At 36.3% G+C, this 12,791-nt stretch overlaps 1 protein-coding gene across 2 annotated transcripts in view; it reads right to left on the bottom strand.

The window, feature by feature from the left end:
* EPRS1 (glutamyl-prolyl-tRNA synthetase 1) overlaps nucleotides 1-11,448 on the bottom strand; it is a 110,276-nt gene extending 98,828 nt beyond the window's left edge. The window contains exons 1-4 of one of the 2 annotated variants that reach the window (XM_037823647.1): nucleotides 11,284-11,448; nucleotides 7,250-7,334; nucleotides 3,292-3,391; nucleotides 2,197-2,353 (exon numbers count right to left, since the gene is read on the bottom strand). In XM_037823647.1, coding sequence (XP_037679575.1) covers nucleotides 2,197-2,353; nucleotides 3,292-3,391; nucleotides 7,250-7,334; nucleotides 11,284-11,329 — 388 coding nt within the window. In that variant the 5' untranslated portion in view covers nucleotides 11,330-11,448. The remainder of the gene's footprint in view (nucleotides 1-2,196; nucleotides 2,354-3,291; nucleotides 3,392-7,249; nucleotides 7,335-11,283) is intronic. The other variant, XM_037823639.1, reaches the window with a different exon arrangement.
* Nucleotides 11,449-12,791: the final 1,343 nt, after the last annotated feature.

Genomic DNA, 12,791 nt, shown 5'->3' with positions numbered 1-12,791 from the left:
TGTCATTAGGTTCATAGGTATCTGAGTAAGTATATTAAATTCTTTTTGTTAAGTTTAGAAATAGAACCATTCATTTTTGATTTTTGATTTTTCTTTTTGAGAAATTATAGATTTACAGAAAAATCATGCATAAAATACTGAGTTCTGATATACCACACTATTATTAGCACCTTGCATTAGTGTGGTACATTTGTTACAATTCATGAAAGAGCATTTTTATAACCGTACTATGAACTATAGTCCATAGTTCACCCTAAGGTTCACTATCTGTGTTGTACCGTCCTATGTTTTGTTTTCAGTTTATTCTAGTAACACATATGCAACCTGAATTTTCCCCTTGAACCACATTCAAATATATAATTCAGTGCTGTTAATTAAATTTACAATGTTGTGCTACTATCACCACCATCCATTAACAACACTTTACAATCAAGTAGAAACTCAGTGCAATTAAAGCAGTTAACTCCCCATTCCCTACTCCCACCCTGTTTCCTGGTAACCTATACTCTAATTCTGACTCCAGGAGTTTGCTTATTCTAATTATTTCATATCAGTGAGTTCATACAATATTTGTCCTTTTGTGTCCGTCTTATTTCACATAACATGATTTCTCAACATTCAGGTTTGTTTATTTTATATAGGTCATCCTTTCCATCACTATATTCTAATCATGAATTTATATCCCATCAAACCAGGTAATCACAGTACAAATTTATTATTCCTCTCAACACATAAAATTTATCATTTCAACCATTTTAAAGTGTAAAATTCAGTAACATTTAGTACATTCATAATGTTGTACAACCATCAACACTATCTAGTTCCAGAACATTTTCATCATTCCAAAAAGAAACGCCATGCCCATTAAGCAGTCACTCCCCATTCCTCTTCCCCTCAGCTAAAGGCAAACACTAATCTGCTTTCTGTGTCTATAGATTTGCCTATTCTGGATATTTCATTTAAATGGAATCAATATGTGGTCTATCATGTCTGGCTTCTTTCATTTAGCACAATGTTTTCAAGATTCATCCATGTTGTAGCATGTATCAGTACTTCACTCATTATGACTTGCATTCCTTATTATTCCATTGCATGCGTACAGCACATTCTGTTTAACCATTCATTTCTTAATGAACATTTGGGCTACTTCTACCTTTTGGCTTGAACAGTGATGCTATGAACATTTGTGTACAAGTTTTTGAACATCTGTTCTCAGTTCTTCTAGGTATATACACAGGAGTGGAATTGCTGAGAATATGGTAATTCTATGTTTAACTTATCGAGGAACTCAATTATTTTTTCATGAATTCCCCAGGCACCTCCCAAACCATCATTTTTTCCCTCCTAGCTACATGTTGGCTTCCAGAGTTTCATAGCTTTAGCTTTTTCCACCCCCACATGCAGTTAGTCACTAATTAACAACGTTTTCACCAATGATACAAGTAACTGCTTTCCAGATAAATGGTTGCCTGGGGACCAGAGGAAGAAGGGATGATTGCAAAATGCATGAAGAACTTTTAGGCTGTTGGTATATTACTTAACTTGATTGTGGTGATGACTCCGCAGGTATATACATGTCAAAACTTATCAAAAAACTTTAAACAAATATAGTTTTTTGTATATCAATTATCATAAAAGTTGTTTTTTTAAAAAAGTAACTGGCTTTCCAAGCTGGTAAGAGCATGTTTTTATATGCTGCAAACTAACTGAGAAGAAGAAAAAAGTAACCTCCCAGAGGAGCCATAACACCAGACAACTCCAACTTCCATCCCACACCTACTGGGAAGTGAGAAGGGACTTTGTTCAAGGCAGAGACAACAGTGTCTAAAGTAAAGTAATGGCTGAGCTAGAAGATGTACTGACACAAAGAGGGTGAGGGCTTTTATAATAGGGACAGGGTCAGCTCCAAAGCCAACAGAGAAACTGGGATAGTGAGACACAGATGACACCCAGGGTCAGCAGAGAAGGACAGGAAATTCCTGTGACTGAAAAAGAATAAAACAACCAGAGTGGTCATTTCTCTTGCAAGAAAACCCTAAGTTACTGTCTATATACATATACATATGTATATGTATATATACATATACATATGTATATGTATATGTATATATACATATACATAGACATATGTGTACTTCCTACTGCAAAATAGCAAATGATGAAAACTAAACATTCTTTAAGAAGCATTACTGATACCTTTTAGGGTGGCCCAAACACATAAATCTGCTAAACTCAAGGAGTTTCCAACTAAGTATGTTCTCAGAGACAGGCAATGATTGAGCTCGGTGACAGCAGAAGTAAAGAAATTACATGAAGACAACTTTGTAGCGCTGAACTCCAACCAGTGATCAATCTGTTAACACAAAAGATAGATAAGAAATGCATCCCAGAGTTTATACTTTGAAAAGTAAAAAGCAGGAGAAAACACTCAGGTTAATGGGAGCAAAAATGCACTCCTGGATTCTTCAGTCAGAATCACACCTTTCTTATCTCAAATTATAGAATTTATCATCATTGGGATTCAATTCTGGTTGCCTGAGATCTAAATTGGGCACTTAAATAAATGCCACATTTTGTGTTATTTTTCAATTCTTTCTTTCTTTTCTTTTTTCACAGGGTGTATGAGGGAGAATTTAAGGAAGAACACGAAAGAAAAGAGAAAGATTTGAGAACTCACAGCAAGAAGGAAAAACCAACCTGAAAGGACCTTGCCAAAAATGATTCATCTATTCGCTGAATTAAAAAATATGCCTTTACAAACCATTCTTTACTTTTTTAATTTTATGTGATTTAAGAAAGTTAGAGCTGAAGAAATAAAAATAGCCAAAAAAACCTGAAACAGCATTAAAAAAAGCAGTATTTATGGAAATCTTGAAAAGTATTCTATTGCTGTAACTTATTAACTAAGAGAGGAAAATAGGATCTAAAAACTATGTGACTTTGGACAAACCTCAACTTTTCTAGGCTCACTGCCTCACTGGTAAAGGAGCTGGATAAGATGACCTATACAGTTCTTTTCAGCTGTGAAATTTTAGTTATGTAGGAAGAGGAAAACAGCACCCAACATTCAATGGGACAGCTGGTATGGGATTATATTCAAGCTTAGGAATTTAAAAAGGAGAAAAAAATTTCTAAAGATGAGCATTCCTTAACTTGGTCTATAATTAAGACTATGCTAAGAGCCTTAAGTAGAATAGTACATTTGCCAAAGATAAGATGATGATAAGGTTCTCAAAAAAGTAGGAGCATTAATTAAAACAAAACACATATAAGGAAATGGTCATTCCTTACCTCAGTATGTTCCAACAGGTTAGAGCCATAGAGCCCAGTTGTAGCTGCAACTCTAGCCAAATAGCGAAGTATTGAATTTATGTCCGTGAATACCACATTTCTAGAATATAAGCATGAGACAAAATATTAATCTGTACTATAGCAATCAGTAAGAGCTGTGATTTATAAAGAAATGTAAAAAACAGAAATCTTATTCTATTTATCATGTATATTCTACTGCATCAACAAAAATGGATGGTCTACTTTGTTCCTTACTGTTTTTATCAAACTCCAATTTGTTCTGAAATGTTCAGCTAAATCCAACAATTCAATTCAGACCAGATTTTGTATATGGTGCTTCATTTCTCTAACTAGTAGTTTCTACATACCTATCCAGTGGCAAAAATACAAAAATATAAGTGGGACACTGAGAAGAACAATGATTTACAATAACAAATCAACACTAGGTTTATCAACTTCCAGCTAAAGATGCAGATCAAAGCTCATCAAAATTCTTCTATAAAAATTATTTTTTTAAAGATACAAACCCATAAAGAAAAGAGAACAAAGAGACAATAGCAATAAAATTTCAGAAGCTAGAAAGCAGATGGGTTTAACAGACTTGAAAAAATTGAGTCTTAAGTGGACAAAACTGAAAACCAATCCAAATTAAGTTTCAGAATTGAATCCCTAAAAGACTAAATGGTACCAGGTATTTTTGGAAGTGACAGTGAAGGGTAGCTAAAATAAACAGGACTGGTCAAAAGTCTAAGAATCACAGAAACACATATATCCCCAAATCCTATTCTGTACAGCCAGGCCACTCCTCTTACTCTACATTGGCAGAACTGGAATATTACTTCCTAATGAGTAAAACAGAGGTCTCTTGACTGGGCACAGTGGAGGGTGAACATATACAGAAAACAGGGAGAATGAAATATATGCATACTGGATACTGAGATCCCAGACCCCTCTTCCCAGCCTTGTTCCCTCAAATATGCTGTATTTCAAAAAGGAAAAGTCTCCTCTGGATAATCTGATTGCTCAAGAGTAAAGACCTAAACGTGCTGACATCACACTTTCCCCAAATAAACAGTTCAGTCAGATCACCCTAGAGTAAAGCTAAGAGTTGACAAGAATAATATCCTTGAGTTCAGAATTTGTAATCAGTTTTAATCTCCCACTCTAGACTCAAACAACCATCCAGAGTTACCAGATATTTGGGAAAAGCTTTCAACTGGGAAGATAGTGACCAAAACAAAAAAACAGAAAAATGTAACTTGGACAAATCAAGTAAAAGAAAACTTAATAAATACATAAATATCTTCTGAGCAATAAAACAAGATATTGCAATTCTAAAGCAAGAACAAGAACCTTTAAAAGGAATACCCAGATTATTTCAGCTACTGCAAATGCAAAAGCAGAAATGAAAAACTCAATAAACAAATGGCAAGACAAAATTAAGGAGATATCTAGAAAGTAAAGCAAAAGGAAACAAGAGATGGAAAATGGAGGTGATATTTTAAGAAAATAACAGGATAATCCAAAATGTCCAATATCCACATATAGAACAGACAATGAAGAGGAGAAAATCATCAAAGAAAAGAAAATTAATTTCTAAAACAGAAGGATTTCCAAGTTTCCATCACGAAGTTTCAGAATATGGGATCCTAAGGGATGATTCGCAAACTTTCTGAAGTTACACAGAAAAGATCAGGAATCAGAAAGTCTTCAGAAAAAAGAGAACAAAGCAAGCCAACAATGATTATTCTATGAAAAACTAAACTTTGGCTCAGCAATGAATAAAACTTAACATGATCATAAATAATGTAAAGACCAAATGGTGATCTAACCAAAATCATGATTCAACTACAATGGGAGGAAAGGGGACATGGGGAGAATAGGGGAGCAGGTGAGGGAGCATGTGTGTGAACGTGGGGGGTGAGTGTATGGCAATAGGGGAAAGAGTTTCAGTCTCATCTTTGGTATTAGAAAGATAATGCCTAAAACTGGAAAACCAAGGAGAAACAATATAAGCATGTTAGTTAGAGAAAGAGGTCAATATCAAAAGAATCAACTCAAAAGACTTGAAATGTTTGCTCCTAGAGAGAAGGGAAAATGAAGGAGAGGGAGTGGATGACTTGTTTTTTGTAAAAAAAAAAAAAAAATCCTATAGAACTATGACTCTATAGTATGTGCGTAAGTAGCCCTGATTAAAAAAAATATTAATGAATAGGCTGGGTTTCTGAAGAACTGTAAATATGAGCAAATATGAAATTGGGAATCTTGTGGGAGAACATCACTAATTGTGAATTCATGAGAAATTTACATGTGCAAACATCTTGAATAAGGGTAATGCTGCTAAGGGGTGTGGAGAGGAAAAGGGACACAGGAGAATTTCTTTAGGTTAGTACTTTGAGAATATAATTACAGATTAAGTAATTTCCTTTAACCATGTTGCACAGTCACCTTTGCAGTTATTATTACATACACTAGTTTACTAATAATGTATCCAGCCAGTCAATAATTAAGTGTAAGGCTGGCAAATTAGTGGCTTTCAAGTGAAATACGTAGCTACTATTAACAGAAAAAAATGTCATCAAGCACATCAGTTACAACTATTTCCCTGGCTTGGACCAGTGTTTATTATTAAGGCAACAGTTAGTAGATTTATTCATTAAAGCCAGACTGCTATGAGCAAATCTACCTTAATTCCAATTACTGCAAGTAGAGGAAAGTAATATCACTATTCTGGTTTACAAATGTTCTAAAAATAGCACTTACCTTTAAAAATCAATAAATCTGAACTAGTATTATTATATTGTTATAACTCTGAATAACAATATGCCATATTCAATTATTTTTAGTTAACACAGAATTGATAAACATCAGGATAAACTGGGGGAGAGAATCGGAATCCTCATCTTGAGCCTACCAAGTCTTCCAAGTCAAGAAACTAAGTGATACTTCTTTTAATCCTATTTCTGCCTAAAATTTTCCACAAGAAAAAGATATCAAGCTGATTACATGCTTCTTTTTGTGATCTTGTCCCTTTCCCAATACAAGTCTTTCTTACTTCAGTTTATTAGTATGGACCTTCTAAACACATTTCAAAATCTGCATCTTGCTTGAGAATACCCTTGAAACCTTTCCACTTTGTCCAGATTTTCTTATTTGCAAGGAATTCTTAAAAGTATTTGAAATCAGGTTGTGTCTATCCCTTAGTTTCATATACAAGAGAATAATGTCTCCATTTCTAGTTCTTTTTATTCTTTCCAAGGAGTTTTGGAGAAAAGAAGTAAGTCTAAGGGCACTCAACCTTCCATATATCCTGGGATGCATGGCTCACTTTAAGCAGGGAAAGACAGTATCTCTGTTCACTGTAGAAATTTTTGAAAACACAGAAAAGTAAAAAGAAAAAAATTAAATCTCTTATAATTCAACCACACAGAAAAAAATACTATTGTACATTTCTTGAACATATTTTTCTATTCAGATACATTTTACATTTACATCCTGCTTTTATTAATGTTAAACTATGAACATTTTCCATCATTAAAAAGTCTTCATAAGTCTTTTTCTCATAGCTGCCTAACATTCCATGCGATTTATTTACTATTATTATTATTGATTTTTAATACTTTCCATTTCTACCAGAAGAAATTACAAAGGATTTTAAAAAAACCTGTAAATAAATCTTCTAACATTCCTGAACAGATTACAAGTGGAATCAGTCAAGACTCCTGATAAGTTCAAGCCTCTGGTACAGTTCTCTGAACAGTGATGAAGAAAAGGATACTTGTTTCTAGGGACAAGAAGAATACAACATTCAATCCTGGACCTTTAAAAAAACACTGTTCAACTGACTGTACACTTTGGAGGATTGTATGTTATGTGAATATATCTCAATAAAATTGCATTAAAAATAAAAATAAAAAACGCTGTTCAGTATTGAGAACAAAGATATAAAAGCACTTACTCTGAAACATGAAGAATATTCTCTTTCCCTTCTTCAACAGAAATGCTGACATTGTCTTTCACATGTTCTACTGTCAGCAAAGCTCCTAAAAATAATGGGATGGAAAGATTTCTCTTTGTAAATAACGCAGTATTTAAAACTTAAATCATAAAGCTATAAGGATAAGTCAACAAATCAATATTAAGTTCTGCAAGCAATAAACTCTTCCTAGTAGTCTGTAGACAGGAAGTATAAACAGCCTTCTATCTTAGAGAAATAAATCAGAATCTATTTACTAGCACAGTCCAACTTCTTTTGAACGAGCTCAGGTTCTAGTTAGTGACAATGAAATCAGTCTTTTCTCCTCAGGAGATAAGAAGAAATTTGAACAATGTATTGTATAATAGATACTGAAATAATGTTTGAAAGAGAACTATGTGATGAGCACTGTGTTAAATGCTTACGAGTCATTATGATTTCTAACCTTTGTAATAACCTTAAGAAGTAGGTACCTTCCTCTCCATTTTACAGAAGAGGAACCTGGAATAAAAAGGAGTTAAATAACTAGTACATGGTTCTTGATTAAACATGTGACAGAGTCAGGATTTGAATGCAAGTCTAAGGAAGTACAGGGCTCAAATCTAAAACAGTGTAATACTATCTCTCAATACATGATAAAGTTTACTAACTTGACTCATTAATGTTTTATTCCTTAATTTAGCTAAGATGGATAACTAGTACCTAGATATTGGTTTCAAAATACCACGCTCCAATAGTGACAGGGAAAGTATGAGATAAGCCTGGAAAGCAAGAAGTACAGAAAGAATAACAGACATATGGAAAAGACATAGAAGTCAGCTTGGAGGGGCTCCCACTGGCAAATGAGGCAACTTGACCATCAAAATAAATGAACTGTGGTACATCCAGACAACGGAATACTATTCAGCAATTAAAAGGAATGAACTACTGTTAAAACTAGAGAGGTAAATCTAAGAATTATCCTAGGCCCCAAACAATACATATAATATGATTCAACGTATATGGAATTCTAGAAAAAGCAAAACAATATCAACAAAAAGCAGATCAGTGGCTACCAGAAGTCAGGGATGGGGAGAACGGATTGACTAAAAAGGGACATCAATGTAGTGGTGGTTACACAACATATAGATCTGTCAATAAACCTGCATACTTAAAAATCAGTGAATTTTATAATATGAAATTAATAACAATAAAAGTAATTCTTAAACATTTAAAAAATTTTAAATACAGAAAAGGAAAGTAAATAATGCAGATTTTAACTCAGTGAGTCTTTTTGATAGGAATTTTAAAAAATTGGAAAAAGGGAACACTTCTCACAAAGAAATGCCAACTAATAAATGTAGAAAAAAATGGTGGAATTGGAAGGTCACCATTTGGCAACCATCTTAATAATAATCAAGTTGGGCAGCAAGCATCAATGGATTCTAAAATTACTGAGATGAAGGTTTAATAGGGAGAAATCCCTATTAAAAGTCCCTATGGTATCAAAGCATCTCTCCACAAAATGTCTGCTGAATGCAAAGGGAAAACTCTGCAGGAAGAAAACTAACAGATACCATCATAAGTAATCAGGTTGAGAGCCATTAATAACAGGAAAATTAAAATGTGGCCCATGGCATGCTTTGGGATTTGCTCTATGGCCGCTCATTGGATTGTGCTTTGAAAGCTGTCGCCTTTCTGTGCACGTCCTGTGTTTCACGGTGGGGAACTGGCTGAGACTGTGGAGCTGTGGTCCATGGCATTCTTTGGGATTATCTGTGTGACTGCTTGTTGAATCATACTTTGAGGGTTTTCACCTTTCTGTATATATGATGTATTTCACAATGGGGAAGTGGCTGGAATTGTGGAACTGTAACCCACGGCATTCTTTCACATACGCTCTCTAACTACTTGTTAAATCGTACTTTGATAGTTGTCACTGTTCTGTGCATGTGTAAAATTTCACAACGAAAAATGTATTAAAGAAAAGTGAGCAATATACATTAAAAAAAAAAGTCAAGGCAAAGACTAAGAACCATTCGGATAGAAAGAAACTGAGGAGACAGAACAACTAGGTGTAAGAAAGCATGATCCTTCATAGTGAATGGTAATGTTGCGACAACTGGTGAAAGTTAAATTGGGGTCTGTAGATTAGATAGAAGAATTTTATCAATGTGTATTTCCTGATATTGGTTGTGATGTGAGGTCACACAGGGGAGTTTTCTTGCTTGTGGGAGATGTGCACCAAAGCATTCTGAGGTGGTGAAACATCATATCTGCAGCATGCTCTGGGGTAGTACAGAAAAACGTTCTTTGTTCTAGTCTTGCACTGTTTCTGTAAGTTTGAAATTATTTTAACATTTAAAAATTAATATTTAACATTCTGAAAGCATATAAATAGGGGGATTCTAGCAAAGCAATCTCTTTTCCTGAATGTTTTATCTAATTTTATTATTTAAAAATGAAATGTATTCGAATAAAACAACAGGGAAGAATTACATTACAAAAAAAGGGGAGGAACAATTAGGAAATTAATATAAATTTTATACTGGTCTATAGTTCAAAATGACAACAAATATCTTTAAGACTCTTCCTGAATACGGGCAGAGTATGGGTTTAAGAGTTCAATAATTTATTTAAAAAAACAGGTCTGTGATCTTCAGATGATATTCTTAGTAATTCAAGTAAAAATATTAGCTATTGAGTACCTAAAATGTGTTAGGAACTTTACCTACACTGTCTCATTTAAGTCTGACAACCCATCCTATGTGGAAGATATCATTCCCCCTTTCTTAAACAAGGTAACTGGAAGTAACTTGCCTAGGTTCCACAACTAATAAGTGGCAGCCAGGATTGGACTCATATCTCCAGGAACCAAAAGCCTTTGCTCTTAACCATGAGGCCACACTGTCTAGTGCCTTCCTAGCCCACTGAATCATACCCATTTCTTTTAGAGGGTCACTGATTTGTGTGAAGTTAGTCTATAATTACTGGGAACAAATATTTCAAAACATCGTTTTTTAAGAAACTTAAAATGGCTACTGAATTGTGTTTTTTTCGCAACAGACTCAGACCACCACCAAAGTGAGAATGTAAAGAACAAGCCCTACATGATGGCCAATTGTATCCAAAACTCACCACTCCGTGAACACTAAAAAGTACTCGTGTGTCTATACTACATACACACATTAATGTATTAACACATCAATAACCTACTCAAATTCTTACATGTAATTATCCAAAGTACGGAAAGAGCAGAAATTCTAAGCTATGTGCCCACAAAAACCTTGCCACGTTGAAAAAAAAAAAAAAAATCCCAAACAGAACTGAAGATATATCAGGAAGGTGACAGGTCTGACGTTTATCTAACGTTTACTACATGCACAGGGTGTGGAGTGAAGCCACCTCATCAGTCTGCAGTGTATCTGAATGTTCTAGTAATTACCCTACCACCTTTAATTAAAAATAAATGCAACCTCAGTTAAAATCATAAATGCCAATAAGATCGTCTACCTTGCATCCTTTGAACCCAACGAAACGTAAAGAAAAGAGAAATGCAGTCAAGTGGTTTGAGGATCTTTTCTGAGAGAAAGGGAAGGGAAGGTGGTAAAATAAGAGGAGTTAAGAGAAAAAACTCAAAAAGAAGGGAAGTGAAGATAACAGGATTTTAAGCTCTAAAATGTTATTTCAACAAACAGTTCTCGGCCTCGAGGAAATCATTTCAAAAAGAAAGAGAGGAATTTGATGGCAGTAGTCCCACGAGGGAGAAGGTCCGAAGCTGAGCCTCTGACCGTCAGCCCAAACTCACATCGCGTCTCCCTGCACGCCAGGGAAACTGTCTCTAGCAGATCCACCTGCTGGGAGTCAGGAGGGAGAGGGGCATGGAGTCTACCCCGCAGATAGTTCGCGCGCGAGAGACAGGCCCCAATCTCCAGACAGTGACTGCCACTGCGCAAAGCCGGAACGCGGCGACTTTCCCTGCCCCGCACCCTCCCGGGCTGATGTAACCGCACAGGTTGGCGACCTGGTTCTCTTACCCAGGGGAGGGTCTCCGGAATTCACAGTAAGGAAGAGGGTCGCCATCTCCACCAGGCTGCGGGGTTGTGGGGCTGCCCGTCAGTCTGCCTGCCTGGTGGTCCGAAACACCCAGACCCGCCGAAGAGAATGCAACGTGTGCGCGCGCCCGACGCTGCCGCAGCCTTCGCTCCGCCTCCCCCACCCCCGACGCAGCAGCGCTTGCGGCCGTCACCGCGCGCACCTTGGTGCGTCATTGCCGCGCGCCACGTCGTACCCTGTCTGCGCACTCTTGAGCGTCCACCGCGTCGCTCCGCAGTCGGGATGGTAAAATTCTACGTGGCGTACTAAGCTGCTCTGGGAAAGAGGGTATATTGGACGCGATTTTGTAACACTTCCCAAAGCGAGGAAAGCAAGCTGTCGGACTGTTCTTGCAGTGTGATGGGTGTTCATGTGAATCACGAAACAAAACAAGCAAAACCGAATTCTGTATTGTCGATAGGCGTTGTGTGTATGTAAACAGAGAAAAAGTTACGGAAACATACACATCAGATAAAGGACGTTTTAAAAGTGTTTCGTCTTGTTTTTCAGAAGAAGAACTCATTTTCAAGTGTTATTTGTATAGTTGGAAATAATGGTTAAAAAAAAGAAATGCTTTTCTTTATAAGAGGCTTTAAAAAGACTTCTGCCCAAGTTGTCTTGGCTTTATTTGCCTGGGTTCTGCAAGAACGCCTTTCAAAGCGTTGTCTGATTCTTCCTCTCAAATACTCTGTGACTTTTTGGAGAGCTCCAGGCCTACTCCCAGGGCTTCTGCTCAAGCTCAGGGGACCAAGGATTGATTCCAAGAACCATCTAAATTTCATCCCCATCCCCACTTTCCCTTAACCTCAAGAAAATATCCCTGTTTTTTCTTCACTATGGAGTGCCACTTAATCTCCCATGAAATTTGAGTGCTTAATCCAATTATGAGGGAGTTGTCTGTAACTGTACCCCTCCACCCACAGTACCAAAGATGGCTATGCCTATCTACAGCCAGCTTCCAGAGATGGCAACACCTGCATTAGAACCTCCCCAATTCCCCTCCCTGCAACTTCCAACAGGTTGTCTAGGGTTGAGATCCAGAGTTTGCCTTTTAGCAAGTTCACCAGGGTGTCTTATAGAGAGGGTGCCATGAAAACTAGTGGATATGACTTCAACAACGTAATACAGTAATTGTGGCACATCATTCATACAGCAAAGATTTTAAAGCACATCCTATGTACCAGATAGTGTACATCTCTACTACTCTCATTTAGAATTGACTTCTCTTCTGCACACCCAGCCAGCTCTCAAGATTCTTATTGGCTGAAACCATATCTTAGACATCTTTGGATTCCTGACAGTGCCTAGCACTTTTACTAGAGTTACTTTCTACTCTGTTAAAATTGGTGGTATAACCTTGAGGATGGTATGTTGAGTGAAATAAGCCAGAAACAAAAAGACAGATATTAAAATGCCTCACTAATATGGACTAAATATAATGTGCAAACTC

Source organism: Choloepus didactylus, chromosome 2, assembly GCF_015220235.1.
Source record: "Choloepus didactylus isolate mChoDid1 chromosome 2, mChoDid1.pri, whole genome shotgun sequence".
NCBI classification, from domain to species: Eukaryota; Metazoa; Chordata; class Mammalia; order Pilosa; family Megalonychidae; genus Choloepus; species Choloepus didactylus.
The sequence above is the reverse complement of the archived record's forward strand: the minus strand, read 5'-3'. Positions and strand labels throughout refer to the sequence as shown.